Here is a 27535-nt window from a genome sequence, read left to right as displayed (position 1 = left end):
TATAACCCCATCGGTAGTTAACTGTCGATGAATTTTTACCAACGGCATTTAATTGTCGATGAACATTTACGTATTTTTCTTTCTTATGTGTTTCAGCTTTGTTAGTAGTGTATAACACAATTTTCAAATTCAATCCCACCAAGGCATTAAGCTCAAAAGATACAGTAATTCCTATCCTATCAATAGTCTTTAGAAGAAAAAAATAATGAAAAGTTTGTAGCAACCATGGCGGTGTGTAAAGGGATCACTCCTAACCAAAGTCTTTTGGCATGTAAGCTAAGTTCATTCGCCAAATTTTGGCTGATGTTGATTTCTTTCGAATTTTAACATGAAGCATATATGTCTATTCCAATTTAAAAAACTAATTTCATTTTCTTTTCATTTCATTTCCCTCTCTCCAACACTTTTCATTCATCAAAACTAATTAGTGATTTCATTCATCAAAACTAATTAGTGATTAACCTTACACTACAAGATATCCGCAAATCACAGCTCCATAAATTAACAACATCCAAAAATTTGATTAAACAAAAAACATCACATAATCCCTTTCAAGCAAACAAAGCAGTTTGATTAGAGATATTGTTGGTGCTAGTAGATGATCTATTATGAGGATGAATTGGTGGCCTACTACCCATAAAGTTACTTCCACTTCCCTTTCTTGCATTCAAAGAAGAACATGAACCCCTTGAACTTGCTGAATTCACCCCCCTCTTAGAAACAAGCCTTGACATAGATTTAAAACTTGATTCTCGGCTCTCATAAAACCCTCCATAGCTTCTACATGACTTCAACCTCTTGTTGTAAGGACTCTCTGGCTTTGCAAGATCCTCCAAACTCTTCACATTTGTTAATGAAGTAAAAGATTGTGATTTTCCTTGGTAGAATTTTGAAAGTCCCCTCCTATAGAAAAGACACAAACTTTAGCATACTCATAAGAAAATAGAATAGCCCAAAAACAAATATGAAAAGAAAAAGCAAAACCCATTAAAAAAAGCTATAAAAATTGATGGACAAAAAAACTTACTTGATTGGAAGTTGTTGAAACAAAGAAGACATATCACTTAATGGATCAGCTGCTTCAAGTTGATGAGTAGATGAGGATGAAGAAGATGAAGTAGGTGAAGTAACATCTTCAAATGAATCAGATTCTGATAATTCTGATGATGAATTACCATTTGAAACTTCAGAATCAGAAGAGAAGAAAGAACCATCTATAATATCATCATAGTCTTCATGAAATGGTCTTTTCTTTGGTGATTCAATCATAGGATTGTTCATTTTTTGTTCCATCTCTAATTAGATATCTTCAAGATAACAATAACTATAATTCCACAAGCAACAATTACAAACACATGCACTTTAATTTGTCTAGGAAAATAAAATGAGGTGATATAGTTTGGGGAATGTCTGGAATGTAAATTGTGTATATATAAGAAAAAAAAGAAGGTATGAGGTGGTGGATAAGACTAACATTTATTTTCAATTTAGTATTATCACATACTTTAATGTTGATATTCTTCTTTGGAAAGAAATAGTAAGATTCGGCTTTATCCGAATATATGATTTATCTTGTCTCTCTTGAGACCCACCCAATTAGTGTTATCCCTTTATTTTGGGTAACTATTTAGTGTTATCCTTTTACCTAGCTAAATATGGTGCCCCCTTTATTTATTTTTTGACTCACCCTTTATGTTTATGCTTATTCTTGACTTGTAACTTGACACGTCCCTCTACCCACTACCAAGTTATTATCGTACCATCAAAACATTCTTTTTTGAAGAAAAAAGTTGTAAAGTTTAATCTAATCTAATCTTATCTTATTAGTTTTAATGGTAGAATTTCGCTTACATAATTCCTCATTTAAATTCTACTATGTAAGTAAGAATCAAAATACCATTAGAGGACAAAAATTATTATGCATCTTTAAAAAAAAATATTATACTTCATTAACGTATCAGATCTCATGCAAGATTGCATAGTTGTTGAAAAAAATTATGGAAAATAGAGGTGAGAAAGTTGAAGTTCATTAACATTTTCCAATTCCATGATCATTTTAGGATTATGTATTTTTTTTACGCAGGTCTTTTCAAGATACTGAGAATGTAAGATAATTGATTGATATGGTTTTGCAACATCAGCAACCACGTTTGTACTTAAGAAATGAGAAGTTGTGTGGACGGTCTCTTTTCAACATTTTTTTAAATACTCATTAATATATAAGTCATGTTAACCAATGTCATCAAAGAGTAGTTAAAGAAGTTAAAAGAGAAAATTTAAAATTGAAAATGACACTTTTTAATTTTTAATAATTGACTGCACAATTTTCATTTAATACCTATTACATTTGTTTCTTTAACCTGTGTCTCAGGATATTGGTTAACATTTTCCTTAATATATATATTAAATAAAAGTTGAAAATGCATAGTTATTTGATATATATATTAAGGAAAATGTTAACCAATATCCTGAGACACATAAAAATGCATGGTTTAGCTGTTTATTGGAAATGCATGGAATAAAAGTTGACTATATTCTATGTAGTTTTTTTAAGGCAAAATGCATGGTTTAATGAATTTATTTTTATCTTAAAGAAATTAAGCCTAAGTCTAACTATGCATATTGCTTAAAAGAACTATGTAGAATATATTTAGAAAGATGTCGACCAGTGCTCCTGGAGCATTGGTTAAGCAGTTAAAAGAAGTACAAGATTTTATTAAAAAATAGTGTAATAATTAATTGGTCAAAAGTAACAATTTACTCCCTTCGGTCCTTATTATAAGAAAAAATTGACTTTTTAGGTTCATATAATAATTAATGTATCTTAGTGTAAATATAGACTAGATACATCACTTATACAATGAACCAAAAAAATCAATTGTTTCTTATAATAAGGACCAGAGGGAGTATATTTCTAAGACAATTTTTTTACTTTTGAATTCCTTAAACAGTGCCCCCAAGAACACTGGTTTGGTTACCAAGATCCATATATACTCCCTCCGGTCCTTATTATAAGAAACAGTTGACTTTTTTGGTTCATAGAATAATTAATGTATCTTGTTATAAATATAGACTAGATACATCACTTATACAATGAACCTAAAAAGTCAACTTTTTCTTATAATAAGGACCGGAGAGAGTATTAAAAAAGGGAAATGTTAACTTGTGCCCTTAAGGACGTGTGTGAGAGGATGATACAAGTGGGCAATGGAAGAGCGCGTGGGAGAGGGAAGGTCCCAAGGAGTGTGGATGGATGGATGGATAAGGTCGAAAAGTGTTGACAAGGAAATGTGCAACCTTAGCTGTTTGTGGCTCAATTCATTTTCATCATCGTAACCAATTCCAATCCAATTGGGTGGATGGATATTCAACCAACCAACTGTATTCATGCATGCTTCGCGGCGCCCACTGAGTAGAGTTGAACTAATTTCTTTCCAATTTTGAATAATCCAACGGACAAACAAACCATTAAACACGCTTTATCCTCCTTTTCATGGCAATAACAGCCCCACACACGTCCTTTTTGTTCCCATGTTTTCTTCCCACCATCTTCTTCTAAACCAAAATTCCATTACATGCACTTTTAAGTGGCAAACTCGTACTTATGTAAACAAACTAAGTCCCCTTTATTTTCTAAATAACGTGTTTTAGAATTTGTACCAAAATTTTGTGTTGAGGCTTTTAAAACAACATTCGGCCAACATCTAAAACGATCAATAGGCCAATAAACAATTTGAATTTTGTGTTGACTTTATTATTTTTTATCAGTTTGGTAAAAAAATACTGCTGATAAGCTAGCTTATAACGAATGAAGTTATAATGGATAGATAATAAACTATAGTAGATTAACTATCTGATTAAATTTGTAGTGTTTGTTAAATTTAACGCTTAAATTAACTTATAAATATGAAAACATACATAGGTAGGCGTTGATTGTTTGAATACTAAAGAAACAAATTGTTTGATTTATTCAAGAAAATATTCTTTAGAGAATTTTTTGGGTGTTAACTCTTATGTTCTCTGGCGAAAGAAACTTGATAATCCGAGGTTCGATAGGAAGATAAGTAAAGTTGATTAATAATTGTTTCATCTATAAGCCAAACTCAAATTCTCTAAACAATTCGTCTTTGGTTAAACTCGTTAATTACTTGAGCTCAATTGTTTGGTTAAAACTTCTGTGTTATAGAGATTAAATTGTCTCTTTTTTTTCTTTAAGAACTTCAAATCGTCTCCTTTCAATTATTGTTAAGAGACTTAACTGTATTTTTTTCGATGATAGTTCAAATTGAAGTTAGTTTGTTGAATTTTTTTTTTGCTAAAAAATACTTTTATCTTTTAAACAAATAAGACTAAAGAAGCTAAAACTCTAATTATTTAATGAATGGAACATCACCAACTTTATTGAGAAAGCGAAATAAAGTTGTTTGTTGATATCTCCAGCGGTAAATTATAAGTCAGCATTGATCATCCATTAGGTTTAGGTATTAATGCTTTTTGTCCACACACGTCGGTCGATAGATGGGTCCAGAACTCGTTACTCATCATCCATCATCCATATATGCAAATGCAAAGGATTAATGCGAATCTGTCGATAATGATTTACGTGTTGGGGATAATATATTGGTTTTTTAGCACATTGGGACGTCCTACGTAGGAGGAATTTGGACCATAATTTGCTATTGTAAAATAAAGACAAAGTTACACAGTTTTTCAAGTCAACCATTGGATTTTTAATGAATGGACTTGATTGCAACTTTGATAAATCACATCCTATAATATAAATTGAATCCATTTTTTAGGAATTCTTGGCACAAGGATTTAGACATTTTATTTGGTCTCACACACAAAAAATAAAAAAAGTAAAATTTATAATTAACTAATGCACCATTATAAAAACTAATATATCATTTTTAAATATGTTTTTGTTCTCTAAATTTTTCTTTTAATTCTTATCAAATTATCAATTATCACTTTTGATCCCTATTTTTAAGTCAACTCATGTGCAATCTTTGTATTTTTTAATGAAATTGTGCAAAAAATGTGTAGAATATTATTAAAATCCCTCTAAAAAAATTAGAATTTTTTAACAAAATGCGAATTTTTAACTGCAAAAAATATAAAAATTCATATTTAATTCATGTTTTTTTAATTCTAATTTTTTTGAGAGATTCTTATGATACTATAAACTTTTAGGCAAAATTTGATTAAAAATATAAATTCTACATGCGAGTTTACTTGAAAAGAGAGACCAAAAGTGGAAATGTAAAACTTTTGGGGGACTAAAAATCAAAAAAAAAAAAAATAGAGGGACTAAAACGAACAGTTGATATATTTATAGGGACTAAAAACGTATTTAATCCTGTTTTTTGTGTGTTATAAAATGAAGTATCTTGATCTTTGTGTTGGTTCAAAAAATATTCTCTATGTAAAATCAATTATGGAAATATCTTATGACACTTTAAATAACTCATTATGTAGTATGCTCATGATGAGTAAATGCAATAACAAATATGTTGGAACAAAATGTGTTTAACAATGAACCTTAAAGAGTTTTGATGATAACAAGGTATTAAAAATTGTAAATTGGACTAGCTAATATTTGTTCAAGTGTACAGGACCATAATTATAAAGTTACATCATCATTGGTTCTGAATGAGCAAATAAAGAGCAAAGGAAACAACAAAAATTTGAAGCTTGGACGCTCCTGAAGGCAACTTGTTACTGAAGGGAAAAAGCGCTCCTGAAGTTAAGTCGCTTCTGAAGTAAGGATAGTGCTCCTGAAGTTAAGACGCTTCTGAAGTAAGAATAGTGCTCCTGAAGACAAGAAGTCCAGAAGTCATATCATCAGAAGCTGCATCATCAGAAGCTGCAGAAGTCATATCATCAGAAGCTGTATCATCAGAAGCTGCATCATCAGAAGCTGCCTCATCAGAAGCTATTTCACCAGAAGCTGAATCTCAACTGGATTTGCAAAAGATTCAAGAATTGAAGAATTATCAATGCAAAAGCTGTCTATTGGATTCGAAAACACAAACAAAGGATTAGTGGAATTTTGCAACGGTCATTTCAAAGGTGTTTGAAGGCTTGTGCTTGCAATTTGGACGAAAGCGTTGACATTGTACTTTGTACGAATTGTACAACCACGTTCTCCACCACTCTGTTTTTTGTCCACGCTACAAGACAAGAAAACAGCTCCAGAATACGGTCTCGCCTGCATATATGTTCCTTTGGATAAGGAATGGATTTCAAATTGGTTCTTCATAGGACAACAACCAAATCAGGCAAAAGATCATTGGTGAAAGATCAAGCTTCAACAACGACTCTTTGGTGTGCTGGCAATTTCACAACGTCTCTTTCACACCTCTATATAAAGGAGTGAAGAATTAGAGTTTTGGTAATGCATGAACGCTGAACGAAAGACTCATAACATTTTTACAAGTGCCAAATCTCTGCTGAAATTGTTCTGCATTCACTTAGAATTTCTGTGTCTAAAAGTCATATCTTAGAAATTCTTAAGTCATTTGAGTCTGTATCTGATTTGTATTGTGAGCACCTCTGATTGTATATCAAGTGTTCAACCTTAAACAATTTTCTGTGTAATTTTGTTTAGTTAGGAAGTCTCTTGCAGTTGTGCTTGAGCAGGAAGTCTCTTGATTGTGTTCTTGAGCAAAGGAAGTCTCTTGCTTGTGTGCTTGAGCATTGGAAGTCTCTTGCTTGTGTGCTTGAGCATTTGTAATCAGATATTACTCATAGTGAAATCTCCTTGGAAGTGCAAGGGGGACTGGACTACTTCCGGATTGTGGAAGGAACCAGTATAATTGCTTTGTGTCGTTCTTCTTCTCTCTCTCTCTGTTTTATTCCGCTGCATTTAGATTCTGATTATCACTTCAGAAGCTGTCTCACTTAGCTTCTGATCAGTGTGTTCAGTTTTTAGGAGAAACGAAGAATTTTTCAAAACACAATTCAACCCCCCTTCTTGTGTTTTTTCTCACCTTCAATTGGTATCTAGAGCCTTGGTCTTTTGTGTAACACTTAACCGTGCAACAGTCAAAGATCTGAGAAAAACATGTCTACTCCTCCTCCTACTGGTCCTAGTGATACTAGTTATAAGAATGTCTCACATGATTATAGTGATAGTAAGAAAACCAGCGTTGGAAAAGTTCCAAAGTTCAATGGAGATGCTGAAGAGTTCTCTTGGTGGAAGACCAACTTTTACAGTTACATCATGAGCCTAGATGAAGAATTATGGGATATTCTGGAAGATGGTGTTGGTGATTTAGTCCTTGATGAAGAAGGAGCTGCTGTGGATAGAAAGAAACATACTCCAGAACTGAGGAAACTCTACAAGAAGCATCATATTATCAGAGGAGCTCTTGTCACTGCCATACCCAAAGCAGAGTACATGAAAATGAGTGACAAATCCACTACTAAAGCTATGTTTGCTTCTCTCTGTTCAAATTATGAAGGGAGCAAGAAGGTCAAAGAAGCAAAGGCTCTTCTGCTTGTACATCAGTATGAGTTATTCAAGATGAAGGATGATGAAACTATTGAGGAGATGTACTCAAGGTTTCAAACCTTAGTTTCTGGGCTACAGATTCTAAAGAAGAGCTATGTTGCTTCTGATCATGTAAGCAAGATACTCAGAAGCTTACCTGCAAGATGGAGACCAAAAGTGACTGCCATTGAGGAAGCTAAAGATTTAAACACTTTAAGTGTCGAAGATCTTGTTAGTTCTCTCAAAGTTCATGAGTTAAGTCTTAATGAACATGAGACTACTAAGAAGAGTAAATCAATAGCTCTTCCATCCAAAGGCAAGTCATCAAAAGCTCTCAAAGTAGTTGAATCTGAAGAGGAAGAACAGTCAAGTTCAGATTCTGAACCAGATGCTGCTGAAATGGCCATGCTCTCAAACAGACTTCAATATCTGGCCAAGAAGAACAGAAAGTTTCTCTCCAGAAGGGGTAACTCCAGAAGCTCAAAGAAAGAAGATCAGAAGGGATGCTTCAACTGTAAGAAGCCTGGACACTTCATTGCTGAATGCCCTGATCTTCAAAGAGAAAAGTCAAAGGATAAGTCAAAGAGGTCTACATTCAAACCAAGCAAACTCAAGAAGCAGATTAAGCAGAGTTTAATGGCAACCTGGGATGATTTGGGTAGTGAATCTGGATCTGATAAAGAGGAAGCTGATGAAGATGCAAAGGTAGCTGTTGGGTTGGTAGCAACAGCAACTTCAGAAGCTGGATCAGATTCAGACTCAGAAGATGAAAACGAGGTATATTCCAAAATTCCCAGAGATGAACTTGTTGAGTCTCTTAAAGAACTTCTTACACATTTTGAAGTAAGAACCAATGAGTTGAAGGATTTAAAAGAAAAATATGCTGATTTGGTACAACAGCAAAAATCAACTCTATTGGATCTGAAAGCATCTGAACAAGGACTTAGGGGCTTTGACTTCATGTGTAAAACATATGAAGACCAGCTCAGGTTCTTATGTCAGAAGCTACAAGAAAAGTGTAATGAAAAACCTTTAAGTAACCATGAAATTGCTCTTGAAGATTTCATTATATCTGGCATTGACAGAAGCAGAGTGGCTTCTATGATTTATAGCATTTACAAGAACAATGGCAGAGGAATTGGTTTTCCAGAGGTGAAACTTGAGAAAACCAATCTAAAATCTTGTTGTGAATGCATCAAGGAAGGTCTGAAAACATTCTTTGTACCAGAAGGGGCTGAGTTGGAAACTGTTGTTCAATCAGAACCTGAAGCTTCTAGTCCTAAGGCTAAGATTACTTCAAAGCCAAAGAACTCTAAGTCAAAGGCTATGATCAAATCTGATTCCAAGACTTCAAAGGTCAGGATCCTGAAAAGATCAGAACCTATTCCTCAGAGTCTGGTGAAACCAAAATCTGGGGCTCTGAAGTCTAAGTTTCAGAAGAAGACAGTTACTGCTTCTGAAGTACCAAAACCTAAGGTGATGGTTAATCAGAAGCAACCCAACTCACAGCACAAGGTACAAGAAGTGAAGAGTAAAGCCTTAAGTACTAACCTTCCAGGACCCATAGAACAATGGGTACCTAAATCTAAAAATGTCAATGATGCAGGTATGTCTAAGAGCAGTGCCAAAGCAAAGATCATGGTACCTAGACAGTGGTTGCTCAAGACACATGACAGGAGACAAGTCCATGTTCCTCAGCCTAACAATGAAAGAGGGAGGAAATGTGAAATTTGGAGGCAACCAGTCAGGCAAGATCATAGGTACAGGAACTATTGGTAATTCCTCTACCTCAATTAATAATGTATGGTTGGTAGATGGTCTTGAACATAACCTTTTGAGCATTAGTCAATTTTGTGATAATGGTTATGATGTGCTTTTTGAAAAACCCAACTGTACAGTAATCAACAAGGAAGACAAATCCATTGTGTTCAAAGGAAAGAGAGTTGACAATGTCTATAAAATCAATTTTTCTGAACTGGCTGATCAGAAGGTGATGTGCCTACTATCAGTGAATGATAAGAAATGGATGTGGCACAGAAGGTTGGGACATGCTAACTGGAGGTTAATCTCTAAGCTTAGTAAGTTACAACTTGTGAAAGGGCTACCAGACATTGACTATCATTCAGATGCACTCTGTGGTGCATGTCAGAGAGGGAAAATTGTGAAATCATCTTTTAAAACCAAAGACATTGTTTCAACCTCAAGACCTTTAGAATTACTCCATATTGATTTATTTGGACCAGTAAGTACTGCATCCTTATATGGAAGTAGATATGGATTAGTCATTGTTGATGATTACAGCAGATGGACTTGGGTGAAATTCATAAAGAGTAAAGATGTTGCGTGTGATGTATTCAGTAGCTTCTGCACTCAAATTCAATCTGAAAAAGAATCAAAAATTTTGAAAATCAGAAGTGATCATGGTGGAGAATTTGAAAATGAGCCATTTGAAGCTTTTTGTGAAAAACATGGAATTTTCCATGAATTCTCTTCTCCTAGAACACCACAACAAAATGGGGTTGTAGAGAGAAAGAATAGAACTTTACAAGAAATGGCCAGAACCATGATTCATGAAAACAATTTACCAAAACATTTTTGGGCAGAAGCAGTGAATACAGCTTGCTATGTTCAAAACAGGATCTATATTAGACCTATTTTTGGAGAAAACAGCATATGAACTCTTTAAAGGAAGAAAACCCAATATCTCTTACTTTCATCAATTTGGATGTACATGTTACATTCTGAACAACAAGCTCTACCTAAAGAAATTTGATGCCAAGGCCCAAAGAGGAATCTTTTTAGGTTACTCTGAAAGGTCAAAGGCATACAGAGTGTATAATTCAGAAACACTTTGTGTTGAAGAATCTATGCACGTTAAATTTGATGACAAGGAGCTTGAAGATAAAACTTCAAAGCAAGGTGAAAGTTTTGCAGAGATACAGGTTCTTGAGGCTACTCCAGAACCTGATCAGATAGCTGAGTCTGAAGATAGTCCAGAAGCTGAACCCACATCAGAAGCGCAAGATGAAACTGCTTCTGATGAAGCACAAGATGGCTCACATCAAGAAGATCCTCCCAGAAACACATTCAAACACAAGTCTTCACATCCTGAGGAGCTAATCATTGGAAACAAAGATAGTTCAAGAAGAACAAGATCACATTTCAGACAAGAAGAGTCAATGATTGGACTAATCTCAATGATTGAACCTACAACAGTTGATGAAGCACTTTCAGATGATGGATGGATCCTAGCTATGCAAGAAGAGTTGAATCAATTTCAAAGAAATGATGTGTGGGATCTGGTACCCAAACCTCAGCACAAGAACATTATTGGAACAAAATGGGTATTCAGAAACAAGCTGAATGAGCAAGGTGAAGTAACAAGAAACAAAGCCAGGCTTGTTGCACAAGGGTATAGTCAACAAGAAGGCATTGATTACACTGAAACGTTTGCTCCAGTTGCAAGATTGGAAGCAATCAGGTTACTTCTTTCCTATGCAGTTAATCATGGCATAATATTATATCAAATGGATGTCAAGAGTGCATTTCTAAATGGTGTCATAGAAGAAGAAGTGTATGTCAAACAACCTCCTGGATTTGAGGATATTAAATATCCTGACCATGTTTTTAAACTGAAGAAATCACTATATGGCTTGAAACAAGCTCCCAGAGCTTGGTATGATAGACTAAGTAATTTCTTAATCAAGAATGATTTTAAAAGAGGACAGGTTGATACTACACTCTTCAGAAGGACCCTTGGGAAAGATATTCTTGTTGTGCAAATATATGTTGATGATATAATATTTGGTTCTACTAATGCATCTCTTTGCAAGGAATTTTCTGAGTTAATGCAGGATGAATTTGAAATGAGCATGATGGGAGAGCTGAAGTTCTTCCTTGGCATTCAAATCAATCAATGCAAAGATGGAGTCTATGTTCATCAATCAAAGTACACAAAGGAGCTTCTGAAGAAGTTCAAACTTGAAGATTGTAAAGTGATGAACACTCCAATGCACCCTACGTGTAACTTAAGCAAAGAAGATGAAGGAGCTAAAGTAGATCAGAAGCTGTATAGAGGTATGATTGGTTCTTTGTTATACCTCACTGCATCTAGGCCAGATATTTTATTCAGTGTATGCTTGTGTGCAAGATTCCAATCAGATCCTAGAGAATCTCATATGACTGCTGTCAAGAGAATCTTCAGGTATTTGAAAGGAACAACTAATCTTGGACTCCTTTATAGGAAATCCTTAGATTATAAGCTAATTGGATTCTGTGATGTTGATTATGCTGGTGATAGGATTGAAAGAAAGTCAACCAGTGGCAATTGTCAATTTTTGGGTGATAATCTTATATCCTGGGCTAGCAAAAGACAAACAACTATTGCTATGTCTACAGCAGAAGCAGAATACATTTCAGCTGCAAGTTGTTGTACACAACTACTTTGGATGAAACATTAGTTGGAAGATTATCAGATAACTGCTAACAGTATTCCCATTTATTGTGATAATACTGCTGCTATTTGCTTGTCTAAAAATCCAATTTTGCATTCAAGAGCTAAGCACATTGAAATCAAACACCATTTTATCAGAGATTATGTTCAGAAAGGAATTTTAGATATACAATTCATTGATACTGAAAATCAATGGGCTGATATATTTACTAAGCCTTTAACTGTTGAAAGATTTGATTTTATAAAGAAAAATTTGAACATGCACTTTGTATCTGATTAAATGCTTGCTTGCTCCTGAATAGGATTTTAGGTTCTGAAGTTAGTTCAGAAGCGGTAGTCCATCAGAAGCTCTTTATTGAGGTTCTGAGGAAAACTCGCTTCTGATGATGACGTCAGCATCTGAAGTCCAGAAGCTGGATTTATTGCTTCTGAATAGTTGAATTAGTGGAAACGTTGGAAGTCACCTTTTAAAAAGTAACTTCTGGCCCACTAACTTGGTAGTTACTCTGTGAACTTCTTACGTGGCCTGTATGTGTTGGTGTATAACTAAAAGGGCAATGATGATTTAAAAACTTTGAAAGTACTTTTCACGCGCCCCCAATTTTGTCATTAATGTTATGTTTGTTTGTCTCTTTTGAATTGCAATCGTTTTACTTTTAACACTTTGACAATTCACACACTCTCACTCACAACAAACACATTTGCTCTCAAACCTCTTGCGAAGTAAGCGCATTCTCTCAACCTTAGAACCCTAAAATCTTCATCTTCTTCAAATCTTCGTCAATCATCAAATGGCATCATCAAGCTCGAAACGAGAAGTTTCAGTATCTACTTCACGGATGGTCCCTGAATTTGACTACAAAGGAAGAAGCATGAAATTGGAAGAATGGGAACTACAGGTTCAAATAGAAAATCCGGTGGATTTTGAATCACTCGCCTTCCATGAGTGTTGGATCAGAAGCTACTATGAAAAGCAGGAACTTACGCATTACTTCAAGATGTTGAATGGACCAACATACGAAGCATTGGTAAGACACTTCTGGGTGAGGGCTAAGGTTTATGACAAAGCTGCGTCTATAACTGAAGAAAGTCAGATGGTGTTGATTTATCCCGAACTGGAAGGGAAGACCAGAGAAGAAATGAGACTTGAGCCATTTACAGGAATTGAAATCAGGTCAAGTATTTGTGGTATTCCAGTAAGAATTGCGGAATGACAGATAGAAGCTGTACTCTGTAGAGAGGCCTCTGGAAAATACTCTGGAATTGATCTCTCAAGTACAGCTGAAGAACGCTTCTGGAAAGAGAAAGTAAACTTGGCCCTGTACAACTCAACGCAAGCAGGAAAGTATGCTGATCTATGCATGGATAAGAAGCTGCTTCTGAAGATTCAGAATGAGGACTTACTTCCATGTGGTGGTAGTGAGAAACCCAATTTGGCACAAAAGGTCTTTCTTCAACACTTCATTAAGAAGGAGAAAGTGAACGTGCCAAAATATATGTTCAAATACTTGATAGAGTGTCTGAAACAGAGTCAGCTGCAGAATAGAACCTGGGTACCTTATGGAAGACTCTTGTCAGAAATATTCTATCAAGGAGGAGTCTTGGACAAGCTAAGCAGTGCTGAAGCCTTCACAGATGAGCTGCTTGATACTAAAACTGGAAAGTTCATTAATGCACAAACCCTCAAGAATATGAAGTTGATCCCTGCTGTCACCAAGCTTCATACAGATTTGAGTGAATCACTTGTTAAGTCTGATCTTATGAAGGACTTTCCACCCATCTGCAAGAAGGATCCCATTGAAGTGCAGATGTACTATATCAAGGAACATTTTGAGGCAACCAATGAGAGAATCAGATTGGAAGATATTCCAGAGGAAATGTATGGTGGTGCTCTGCCACGAGCCAGAGGCAGAAAGTCAAAAAGGAAGATGACTGCAGAGCAATATCTAGAGGTTGAACAATCTGCTAAAAAGGCAAAAGTTGCTACTGACAAGCTCAAGATTGGTAGTTCATCAGTACCTTCAATTGAAGAAGCCATTAAAGACATGGATTCCAGGATGATCATGGATGTTGGCATTACTCTTGATCAACCTGCTATACCAAATAAGAAAAGAAAGCAAGCAGTAAGGAGAACCAAGAACTTTCCTCATGTTCCTAAGAAAACTGAAGCTGCTACTAATGTGTCAGAAGCTATTGGAAAAGCTATGGAGATTGCTTCTGAGCTTCAAGAGAGGGTAATAACAGAAGCATCACAACTTCTTAAAATCCCTGACACTACTAAAGATGATTGCTCAGAACCCTCTACTACAGGTAATATTTTCACACACTCAGAACCTGTAGTACATGAGATATCCAGTGACTCTCCTTCACCTTCTTCAAAATCCTCATCATCATCTTCAGATTCTGATGATGATATACCCTTAGCCCAACTTTTTCAAAAACCAGTAAAAAGCCAGTCAACATCAACCAAAACCAACACAAAGCCCTCTCAGTCAACTACTTATGAACCAGTTGGTCACATAATTAATGAGAAGTTGGCTGAAATGGCTGAGCAGAGAGAAAGAGTCATTGATACTATCTTTCGCATTAACCCTCAACCCCTTAACATTCAACCTCTCAACATGATTCCTCCAGAAAATGTTGAATTTAACTCAGAAAAGGCCTCTGAAACAACTCCAGAAGCAGCTGCTTCTGAAAATGTTGTTTCAGAAAACCCCCATCAACAAACACCTAAACCCACAACACCCCCACAATCACCAATAGCTACCATTGACCCCCAACTCAACACTCATATATCAACTTCACCACAACAACCATCAACTGAAATTGAACACTCCCCACAACCAACTCCCATGGATATTGACAACTCTCAAGTCAATGTCCAAGCCTCAACCTCTACCGCACACATTGCTTCTGACCAGCCTTCATCTTCAAACACACAAACACACTTTACCATTCCAGTTCCTAACCCTGTTCAAGATTTGGAAATCAGTGATTCTGATCTTGAAACTCTTGAACAACCACCCACAAACATCTTGGAATCTGGATATATAAATGCTGAGCTTCTGACAATCCTTAGTCAAATGCATAATCTGGTGAATCAAATAAGGTCAATTGATCTCACCAATGCATATGAAGACTCCTGGGTATCTCTTCAGAACCGGGCAAATGAGCTCATTGAAAACATAAAGGCTAAGTGCATCAGAGTCAAGCAAGCTTCAGTCAGAAGGCTTATGGAAAAACTGAATCAGAGTCTCAGAGTAAGAAGTTCTACACTGCTTCTGGCAAACCAGCCTTTCTTCTTAGAAACGGACTACTTGATCAGAGAAGCAAGGTTGTGTAAGCTTCTAAAGAAACAGATGGCACAGCAGCAGCAAGAGGCTAGAGAAAGGGAACAAGCTCTTCTCCAGAGGCAACAACAGCTTGAAGAACTGTTGCAGAAGAAAATTGAAGAAATGGAGGAGATGAAGAAACAACAAAAACCAACCATTAGTTGCACACCTTAGTGTTATCTTTTGTTTGCTGTGTGTTTTAAATTTTTTAGTCCTTGCTTCTGAAACCATCCTGTTTTATTTTTCTATGCTTCTGAATGCTTAAATGATTCTGACTGCTTAGTTGCTTCTGATATTTGGATATTCATGTTCATATACTTTGGTGTGATTTATTTAGTTAATTTCTTAGTATACTCTCTCATGTTTAAGTTTTTCTCAAATCTTTTTGTCTTTTATGCTTATTTTTTATATCATTTTTTTTGATAATGACAAAAGGGGGAGTATATGTGACAAGTATTTAAAGGCTCTGAGCCCCATTAACATTAATGGCACTTGAAATTTTTGAAAAACTTCTATCATTTTTTTTTTACCTTATTGGTATAAGCTATGAACGAACGAAGAAGTATCAAAATTCAAGTAAAATTAATTGAACCATTCTTCTTATCTATAAGTTAATTCTTTCAATGATTCAATTTTTTAAAGCTCTGATATTTTTATTGTGCGAAAAATGAATTTAATTAACCTGGATAGAACTTAGGGGGAGCTTACAAACCTCACCTTAAAGACTATCAGACTCAGGGGGAGTTTGAGCTTACAAACCTCAGATTCTGAGCTTACAAACCTCAGAACCCCAAAGTCAACTTGTTAATTAGATTAACAACAATTGATCAATTTTAAATACTTTTGTTTGTCATCATCAAAAAGGGGGAGATTGTTGGAACAAAATGTGTTTAACAATGAACCTTAAAGAGTTTTGATGATAACAAGGTATTAAAAATTGTAAATTGGACTAGCTAATATTTGTTCAAGTGTGCAGGACCATAATTATAAAGTTACATCATCATTGGTTCTGAATGAGCAAATAAAGAGCAAAGGAAGCAACAAAAATTTGAAGCTTGGACGCTCCTGAAGGCAACTTGTTACTGAAGGGAAAAAGCGTTCCTGAAGTTAAGTCGCTTCTAAAGTAAGGATAGTGCTCCTGAAGACAAGAAGTCCAGAAGTCATATCATCAGAAGCTGCATCATCAGAAGCTGCAGAAGTCATATCATCAGAAGCTGCATCATCAGAAGCTGCCTCATCAGAAGCTATTTCACCAGAAGCTGAATCTCAATTGGATTTGCAAAAGATTCAAGAATTGAAGAATTATCAATGCAAAAGCTGTCTATTGGATTCGAAAACACAAACAAAGGATTAGTGGAATTTTGCAACGGTCATTTCAAAGGTGTTTGAAGGCTTGTGCTTGCAATTTGGACGAAAGCGTTGACATTGTACTTTGTACGAATTGTACAACCACGTTCTCCACCACTCTGTTTTTTGTCCACGCTACAAGACAAGAAAACAGCTCCAGAATACGGTCTCGCCTGCATATATGTTCCTTTGGATAAGGAATGGATTTCAAATTGGTTCTTCATAGGACAACAACCAAATCAGGCAAAAGATCATTGGTGAAAGATCAAGCTTCAACAACGACTCTTTGGTGTGCTGGCAATTTCACAACGTCTCTTTCACACCTCTATATAAAGGAGTGAAGAATTAGAGTTTTGGTAATGCATGAACGCTGAACGAAAGACTCATAACATTTTTACAAGTGCCAAATCTCTGCTGAAATTGTTCTGCATTCACTTAGAATTTCTGTGTCTAAAAGTCATATCTTAGAAATTCTTAAGTCATTTGAGTCTGTATCTGATTTGTATTGTGAGCACCTCTGATTGTATATCAAGTGTTCAACCTTAAACAATTTTCTGTGTAATTTTGTTTAGTTAGGAAGTCTCTTGCAGTTGTGCTTGAGCAGGAAGTCTCTTGATTGTGTTCTTGAGCAAAGGAAGTCTCTTGCTTGTGTGCTTGAGCATTGGAAGTCTCTTGCTTGTGTGCTTGAGCATTTGTAATCAGATATTACTCATAGTGAAATCTCCTTGGAAGTGCAAGGGGGACTGGACTACTTCCGGATTGTGGAAGGAACCAGTATAATTGCTTTGTGTCGTTCTTCTTCTCTCTCTCTCTGTTTTATTCCGCTGCATTTAGATTCTGATTATCACTTCAGAAGCTGTCTCACTTAGCTTCTGATCAGTGTGTTCAGTTTTTAGGAGAAACGAAGAATTTTTCAAAACACAATTCAACCCCCCTTCTTGTGTTTTTTCTCACCTTCAAAATATTACTCCTAATGTGTATATAACTCTTTATCAATGATCAATGAGATGTGGTTATCAGTATATCCACATAATAGTCTAATTGTGTCACTACTTTATCACTTTATAGTAAAGCTTTTGACTATGAATACCTTAAGAATAATGTCGTCTCACTATTGAGTCATATTTTATGTTCCATTAAACAAATTCTACAACAGACAATTGGTTTTGGAAAAATGATCTAGAACATGATTATATAGTCAAATGAGTCTATAAGTTGTTGACTCTCAACGAGAGCCTTATTCATTCTCATTTCAAGGACATCATTTAGAACAAAGAAATGCCTCTCAAAGTTTCTATCTTCGCGTGGAGGTTGCTGAATTAAAGGATACTTACTAAAGACAACTTGGCTCGTGGTGGAGTTCTTTATTCAAGATCTTTGATCTTCGATGGCGGTTGTGGGTCACAAGAATCGATTAATCGTCAATTTGTGGAGTGTGATTGTCTCTATATGACTATTTTGGGGGTGCACATCTTTTTATGAAGGATACTCATTATAATTTACAAGTTATTTGGTTGGCTTGTAGTTGGAACTTGAAAGGACCGTAACATGCAGATTTTTCAAAATAAACATTCATCAATTGATCGTATGGTTGATGATTTATTCTTGGTGGTGTTTGAAGGCTCATCGACCTAGTGTCTTTTTTGATTTTCATGATTTGTGGACTAATTCCTTTGTTTGTTTAGGATTCCACACTTAATTTGTAATGTGGGTGTTTACCTTTAGCTTCTTTTTTCTCTTTTGTTTTTTTGTCCATGTTGAGACTTTGTATCGAGCCATTTTTAAACACACTTGTGCTTAACTTCGTTTCCTTTTTTAGCACGCACACACAAAATACATTATTGAGTCTAGACTCTAAATTTTGTCATGAGTTACATTAAAAATTTACAAGTATGTTCATTTTAAATTTCCTTCAACATCAACAAGTATTTAATATTTGTAAAATGTTATCAAAATTTGGTTCCATGTTTACTATTGTTAGTCTATTGAGAATTGAGATGCATGCATTCATTCCATTTGGAAAAATATGGTTCAATATTATATCGCTTTGTGGTGTGGTGGGACTCGGGGAGTAGAACGAGGCAAAGAGTAATAAAATACTTAAATTAATATTTTAAGTTGAAATAAAATTATATATTTGGATAAAATAATCATATGAGATAAAGTTGTGAGATTCAACAAGTTCTCTAGAGCCGCACCCTTTAGAGCAAAAAATAAGTAAGTTGTTTTAAGAGTATAGTATGACTTAGCGAGACTTAAAATAAATGTTAGGCAAAGATCATCACTAGAGTTAGGTAAAGATCATCACTAGAATTGCGCAAATAATAATTTGGTGGATGATGTAAAAAAAAATAAGCAGTGATAAGGGGGTCAAAAGTTCGACCATCATCCTCACTCAACATAAAAAACTAACATTATTAAGCATTGATTGATTTTCATTACATAGATACAAAGTGAAAAAGTAAATAATTATAAAAACATAATTACAACTAAATTTAAAACTAAAAACGTTTTGTCAAAAAAAAAAAAACTAAAAACGTCAATTTTGTAAGAAAAATCGTTTTTGCAAATATGATAAATTTTTTAGGTAGAATGTAGGCCCTTGTATCACTCTCTCTATTTATTTTTAAGTCTCATTTTATAGTTTTCACACTAGACAAATATTAATACTTTTAATATTATATTTATATTTTACATATATTGTCCTTAATCATTTTATCTTAGATCAACTATTACTTCAGTCCCTATTTGTAGTAGTACCTTTTTAGCAACCAAAAAAAATGAATGTTGTATATAATTGACAAACAACAATTAATTAATGTTGTATTATTATAATTTTAAAATGATAAAAATATGAACAGAACTTTTTTTCAAATGTGAATAGACTTACAAGGAATGAATAAGATTTGTGTGTGAGAGGTGTTTTGTGAAAGAGTAAAATAAAAACACTAAACTTTTAATCACGGGTCTTGCTAACTTGTTTCCTTAGAGCATAAGTTAAAGAACTATAAAAGGAGATAAAAAATACATTTTATATTGAAAATATAGAGTAATTTTTACATAGGCACAAACTCAAATCAAAATTATTTAAATCTTTTCTCTTTTAATTTTTTCTCATTTATGAGTGCGTGTCAAAATAAAATTGATTTGGGTTGTGTCCTAGTTAGAATTTTCCAAACTTTACTATTTAATACACAATTTCAAAAAATAATAATTTATCTTTAATTTATTAACTTTTGTCTTTAAACACAAGTTATCATTTCTTTTTAGGAAAATGTTAATAAGTGTCATAAAGCCATTGTTTAAACATTTAAATGTATCAACTTTTACATTGTAAATTATGCGACTTTAACAAGTGTTTGACTTGTATTTTCAAGACATAATTCATTTTGTGGGTTTCTTAAATAATACCCTTAGGACGCTCGTTAGCAAAACACTTTTTTTTTGGTTACAAAAACACTTCTTTTTAATCATTTACCCTCGTATTAAATGCTTACATAAATTGAAGACCACAAAAAAAAAAAAATACTTAACAGTAACTGAGGTGTTGTTGGTTGATGAATGGGGGGAAAATGAAAGCATAGAAAGAGGGAAAATGAAAAAGGCATAGGTGTATGAAATTGTCTTGGGAATATGTGGCCTGCCATAATGACATTGAATGCTAATTCAGTTTCTCCATACCTAACTTATCTCTACCATTTTCCACTCTTTACTCTCTTCTTAACTTCACTCAATTAATTTCTCACATACCTTTACCCTCCAAAGCTCAAACATTACTAGTTCCTCTAGCACATGCACACTTCTCTGCTTTTATCAAAACCGAGCAAAAAACAATACACAATATAGTGATGATGATGGAGAAAGGTACTGGTACTGTAGTTTCAGCTACAAGGTCTCCAATGCAGGTTATGATGGCACCTGCTGCTGCTACAACTGGAGAGGAGTTGGAAGGAAACACAACTTCCTTCCTACGCACTGCTGAGACATTCCTGCGTCTTCTTCCAATTGGTCTCTGTGTAGCAGCACTTGTTCTTATGCTTAAGAATTCCGAAGAAAATGATTATGGTTCTGTTTCCTACAATGACCTTGGAGCTTTCAGGTATATATAACGTATCACCTACTCAAACAAGTAAAGAAAAATAAATGAAAAAGAATTTAGTCATATCATTCAATTTTTTTTTTAATTTTGTTTAATTGTGTGTGTGTCTAAACACTTTTTACTTGTGTTTGTGACCAAGAAAGAAATTCTCTTTAGTTTTGTAGATTGTAACAATGGTTTTGTCGCATGCGCACAAGTAAATTAATTTTGCAATATCCGTAAGTTTGTTTTCCACTCGTGAAGTAATAATTCTCATCGCATCTGATTTGATTCAATTGTGAAAATTGTGCGTGGTGCAAGATTTATCTTACTTATGTACTATAAACTGCATGTAACGATCTATCAATTTACTCTCTAAAATTTACGAAATAACAATTCATTTCCTCCATTAAAATATTTTTTTTAGTAAATATCCATCAAAACCACTAAATTCATTCTTTAATTTAAGAGACTAAATTATTATTTCATATATTTTAAAGACTAATGTACCCAAAAAAATAAAACTAAATTGATCAATTCTTAAAAATAAAATAAAAAAGACTAAATTGATCTATTTACTCATCATAGAATTTAACAATTGAAGATGCATTCTTATGTTTCATACCAATTAATAATAAAGTTAGCCACTGTTTATAAATTATTTTTCCAATACACCTCTCATCATGTCTTACCCTATTGAATTTGGTGGGTAAATATAAATAAGTGATCCAAATCGATAGACACTAATATCATATCAGATTGTTTTTTTTTTTGACAAAATCATATCAGATTTTTGTATTGGACCAAATCAATATTTACAAAATCGATTTGTAAAGTAAAGGAGACTTTTTATATTGGATCTAATCAATGCTTAGAAAATCGATGTGTAAAGTAAAGGAGACATATCTTTATAAGCGAAGATTCACTTTTTATATGCTATTTTTAAGTAGGGGTTATCATGTGCAATCTTGCACATGATAGAAAAAACTCTTTTAAGTTTTCATCTCTTTTTTTATATGCTATTTTTAAGTTTTTATCTCTTTTAATTAAGCTTGATACTTGAGTTAACAATAAAATAATTTCAACAACCACTTGTTGACTCTATTTTAATAACTACTAGTATTTCAGTACATATTGTGCAAATAATGCAATAGACATGTAGTATATATTATGCTTTAGTCATTGATGGTGGCATATGAAATTGGAATTTAGGACATTTAGTAAACGATTAATTCTTGATATTTGACTTGGAATATATATTTTGGTCAAACTAAATAATTTTGGTTAGTGATTGAGTTGTTGGATGCATGTAACGTTGTATTGTAGGTATTTGGTGCATGCAAATGGCATTTGCGCAGGTTACTCCCTACTTTCTGCTGTCGTTGTTGCTGCCCCCCGCCCCACTCTGCTTCGTGCTTGGACTTTCTTTTTCCTTGACCAGGTTCCTCCCTTTTCTGTTCACACACATAATATATTTTTTTTTGAGGCAATATACATAATATATATTATATGAGCTATAGTATAATGTGAATTCAGTCAATTCATTATATTTTGTGCGTGGTACATGACAGGCTAATCAGTAATCTAATTGAATGGAGAAAATGGTACAAAATGGTAAAAGTTAAATTGAAAATGATTACATCTTATCCTATCCTATATATCTAACGCTATTTTATTTGAATTTTGTTGCGAAGATTATGTTACAACTCTTCTCTTTTTATAGTCGAAGAGGTACATTAAAGACAAAGACACAACTATCCATAAACATATCACTAAAAGCGCACCATTGGCATGTTTTATAAATTATGGAAGACATACTTGTGACATTTTTTTACTATCATATCACATTATTTGCACACTTGACACCAAAAACAAAAATACAACTAATCATGCACATGCATTACCATTATGTAAGATCAAATTAGTTATAATATTTGAAATATGATCTACTGATGTCACTACAAATCATCCGATCTTAATCCCACTACTAAAGTTGTAACAAAATATTTTGATTTTTTTTTTGTTGACAAAAACAAAATATTTTGATTGTTGACAACCTAAATTTCAATTAAAAATATGCTTAGTGGATTAGATCGACCGTCAATAATCAACACATTTTTATATCTGTGCAATTTGTGGTGAGAACTTACCAAGTGTTGCTATTTCAATAATTGAACATCTCATACTACATAAGATAGCAAACCCGAAACTGTTTTTTGTCAAGCAAAACCAAACATGAAATGAAACTCAGGATATCTAATTCTCTTAGAAAAATTGAAATATAATATTTTTGTAATGATTTCTTTACAATAGGTACTAACATACATAATTTTGAGCGCCGGAGCTTCATCAATGGAGGTGGTGTACCTAGCTGAGAATGGAGACAGTGCAACAGTATGGAACTCAGCTTGTGGCTCTTTTGGTCAATTTTGTCATAAGGTCACAGCTTCAGTAGCTATAACATTTGTAGCACTTGTTTGCTATGTGATTCTTTCCATAATTTCCTCTTACAAGCTTTTCAGCAATTATGATGTCCCAGCAAGTTGCCCTAATACTACAGGCAATGACCACATTGCTCCAGCTTTCAATGGCTAGCTTACCCTAATGTTTGTTGTGTTATGGGATAATATTATTAATTTTCTATGTTTTATGACTCATAGTAGCCATGGCCAATAATATTGGATGTATGTATGTATAACCAAACCTTTGTTTATTTTATATATAGCGTGCTTCATGGATGACTTTAACCTGTTTAACTGTTTTACCTGTTTTCCATTTCATTTATAGTCTCTAACTATCAAGAACATGTGAAAATTATGTTCATATGAATATCATGGTTACGACTTTTTTATCTTCAAGTTGTGTTTTTTTTTTTTTGGTAATCTTCAAGTTGTGTTTAAGTTATGTCAAACTGTTATGTTCGACCATTGTATGTCCATATTATTATGTTAATAAATGTCAAGAATTAAAATTATGTTTATTAAGAAACAAAAGTGAAACACAATTTTCATCACCACAAAATCAAACATATTATAGATTTGGTAGAGGTATCACCTCATTCACCTCTTTGGGACTGTGGTGGATAGCACATGGATGCACATTGGGTTTGAACTTTGAACCTTGAAATGGTAGCTTTTGCAACAATTCATCGAGGACCGCCATATATTGAATTGATAAACGAATGTGCAACCAAAAGAACGTCAGTCTACGTGTATATAATAAGCAACAAAAGACACACGACCAGAGCCATACTACCATAGTCTTATATATAAGCAACAAAAAAGTAACACACCTTTAGGAAAATTAGTTAGTCTCATTTGTTTCCCTCAAAGTTACTATAAAGAATGTAATTGTAATTTTTAAGAATCTTGCTGAGCAATGTCCTTAGGACAATGTTTAAAGAATCTATAAATAGAAAATTTGTCTTCAAATAATTATATCACTTTTTCCAAGTTTTGGTTACTTAATCAATGCTTTAGAGGTACTCCCTCCGTCACATAATATATGCAACAAAAAAAAAAAACACACTTATCAAGAAATCCAATTATTCTTATTTAAACAAAATAGACGTGTTTCCAAAATTACCCTTGTTAATATTGAATGTTACTAAAAATTTGTTTGCATTACCGTAGCAAGTGTTTTGGAAAAAGCAAAAGCCAAACTTGTTTAATTGCCCTTAGGGCTGGAAATGAGTCGAGTCGAACCGAACCTGTCTGAGCTCGGCTCGACTCGATAAGAATTGGTTCGGCTCGAAACTCGGCTCGAGTTCGACACGAACTATTTTTTCAGCTCGAGTTCAGCTCGTTTAAAGTTCACGAACAGTTCGGTTCGGCTCGTTAGGTTCAGTTCGTTTGCTCAACTCGTCCAAATTTTTTTTATAAAAAAAGTTAATTTATAGATCTTTGATATTATATATATATATATATATATATATATATATATATATATATTAAAAGTAAATATTGAATTAAAATAAAAGTTCCCACAAGCATGCATAGAATAGACATAATTATATAAAGTTAAAGGTCGACGAAAAATATCTGATACAAGTAACAGAGACAAAAAATCCAACAAAATTCAATTAGCTGATAACATAATTCATAATATTCTTCTACTTCTAAACTCCAATTGCTCTTCCCCTCAAGACAAAATTGTATTCAGCCACATTTGCCACAACTTTCAACTTAATCTTTACTCATTTAGAAAGAAACAAACTTCAAACATGATGCAAACTCTAAAACAGCAACGATTCTGAACAACAAACCAGAAAGTGGATCAACATCCTGAAAAATGCTACATATCAATAAACAACTTAATAAAGAAAAAATCGTTTAATGCTAAAAGCATAACAATAAAAGGTCTTGGACTATGCTAAAAATCCTTATACATGCCGTAAATGTCATATCATAGTTGTGTTTAGACACAAAACCTTATGAAGATTCCATAAGCTTACTCAATATATATGCTATATTTCTAATCATTGGCTTTTACCCAATACAAAAATGCTATCTTTACCAACATATATCCGCAAAAGCTTATGCATCACAGTACAGTTATATTCTCATTTATGTCTTGTTGCTTATCAAGTTTTAACAACATACTATCAGTGACTTTTACCCAATGAGAATCCTTACAGTTATATTCTCATTTAATAATTATAATTCTGAAACTTTTCAGCTTACTAGAAATTGTATAATAAAGAAAACTTCCCTTCTTTTCAATACCTATTTAGGTGGTGACAACCATCGAAGCCTTTTTTCCACAAGTTGATTATATGGATCAAATAATCCACAATGTTTTGTTGTCAATCAAGTCTGATGTTTTTTTTTTTTTGGAGATAAATCAAGTCTAATGATATCCCATTTAAATATAAATCTTTTTCAATGATAAAGGTAACTAATTCCCATTGTATATATACCCTATAAATCAATTAAATTAGTAGACTAAATTTACCAGAAATCTCATGATTTCACTATTACTACTTTCTGGATTTGCTTTTGCTTGAAAGAAGACTTCAAACAATCAATATAGGAACACCAAACAATCAGAAATCTCCAAACAAACCCACGTAAATTATACTCTAAATCACTCAATAGTCAACAATCAATATAGGAACGCCACAATAAGAGAAACAAACTAAGAAAAGTAAACATGCACAAAAAATTGATCAAAATTTAGAATCAAATACCTTAAGAGAAATGGAGAGCAACAATTTTCTTCTTTGATGGAACCTATTGCTACCTCTCAATTCTACAGTTATCCACACGTAGAAAGCTTAGTTTTTGAGAGAAGAGGAAACTTAGTTTTTGCCACCCGTAGAAAGAGAAGAGGATGCTTAATTTTTGGTAAATAGTTGGGTAGGAATGTGAAAGATTAAAGGATATGAAAAGTTAATGTTTTGTCTTTTTTAGAGAAAAAGTAAAGTTTGTAATTTCCTAGCTTCATAATCATTCTTGCGGAACCCAAAAATTTCTAACTTTTTTTTTAATATTTAATTATTTTGATAAATAAAAACGTTTTAAAAACTAACTCATATATATATATATATATATATATATATATATATATATATATATATAATCGAGCCATCTCATGAGCCTAACGAGTCGAACTATATGTAGCTCAAGTTCAGCTCATTTAATTAACGAACTTAATTTTCGGCTCAAGTCCAGCTCGTTAGGTTCATGAACCAAGTTCAACGGATTAAATATCGAGTCGAATGTCAAACTATAATCGAGTTGGTTCGGTTCATTGCCAGCCCTAATTGCCCTGTCCAATTAGCTTGTGAGAGAGAGCATTAGTAATTTTGGAAATACCAAATGTAGTTGGACGGTAAAAGGTGTATGAATTTTGGAAAACAAAAACCTAATAAATACTACTAAGGGTATTTTGGGTAAACATGTTTAAATAAGTCAAAGCTGAGTTTTTTTCTTATAATTTGGGACAACAAAATTGTGTTTTTTTTGCTTATATTATAGAACGGAGGGAGTATTGTTTAGCATTCTCCAATTTTTAAATTAAGTTTCATGGAAATTCGTCCTATGAAAAGAAAAACAATAACAATAATTGAAGGGTAATTTAAGAATGATAGCATTAAATAAAATAAAAGTAGTTGAGATGAGCTTATATTCAAGTTCATCGTTTTTTTTTTCTCTTATATTTGAGACTCCATTCCCCCAAGATAATTATTGATCACACATAGTAGAAGAACACTTCTGTGGTCACAATCTCAAATATGATTTATTTAGACATGGTCACAACTTGAAAAATATAAACGAATTTTTAAATTGTTGTGTTTAGATTCTTGAACCGTTGTATTTGGATTTTCAGAGTTTATCTTCAAAAAGAATTTTCATCCATCAAATTTTTTACTGGGTTGAGTCAGGTTGAGGTCGCTCTTTTTAAGATGTTTCGCATCACTACCCAAAATTATACAAGACATAATATCAACCACACCACCGGTAAGATAAAACAAATTAAACTACAACGGTGCGATTAACTAGTACATTATAACTAATTGTTTAAGAACTAAACCTTCAATCTAATATCACAGCCACTCTTATTTTAATACTGAAAACAATCAATTATGATATTATGGCCACTCTATTATAGTAATGTGACCATGTGTTACCATTATTCTAACCTTTAACATCATCAAATATCAATATGGTACCACAACAACTCAAATATGATTCTACCACCATTTCTAACCTCTAAATTCTTTAAAGGCATAATAAAGACCATGTACATCACTAATTAAATGATTCTAAAATAGAAATTTTTACTTTATAATAATGATCGAAGAATATATATAGATAAAAAAATTACAC

General features: G+C 33.5%; 2 protein-coding genes across 2 annotated transcripts; one reads left to right on the top strand and one right to left on the bottom strand.

Annotated features, from left to right (window-relative positions):
- Positions 1-478: 478 nt before the first annotated feature.
- LOC146939510 (uncharacterized) lies at positions 479-1401 on the bottom strand. Its single transcript, XM_085753149.1, has 2 exons — positions 1028-1401; positions 479-903 (listed from the first exon to the last, which is right to left on the bottom strand). The coding sequence occupies exons 1-2, from the start codon at positions 1291-1293 to the stop codon at positions 552-554; spliced, it is 618 nt and encodes a 205-aa protein (XP_085609275.1). The 5' UTR covers positions 1294-1401; the 3' UTR covers positions 479-551.
- An 18757-nt stretch (positions 1402-20158) lies between these two features.
- LOC146939509 (CASP-like protein 2A2) lies at positions 20159-23461 on the top strand. Its single transcript, XM_085753148.1, has 3 exons — positions 20159-20726; positions 22032-22146; positions 23019-23461. The coding sequence occupies exons 1-3, from the start codon at positions 20476-20478 to the stop codon at positions 23298-23300; spliced, it is 648 nt and encodes a 215-aa protein (XP_085609274.1). The 5' UTR covers positions 20159-20475; the 3' UTR covers positions 23301-23461.
- The last annotated feature ends 4074 nt before the right edge of the window (positions 23462-27535 follow it).

Source organism: Medicago sativa, chromosome 3 (assembly GCF_051527215.1).
Source record: "Medicago sativa cultivar Bolivia chromosome 3, Bolivia_mono, whole genome shotgun sequence".
Classification (NCBI taxonomy): domain Eukaryota; kingdom Viridiplantae; phylum Streptophyta; class Magnoliopsida; order Fabales; family Fabaceae; genus Medicago; species Medicago sativa.
The sequence above is the reverse complement of the archived record's forward strand: the minus strand, read 5'-3'. Positions and strand labels throughout refer to the sequence as shown.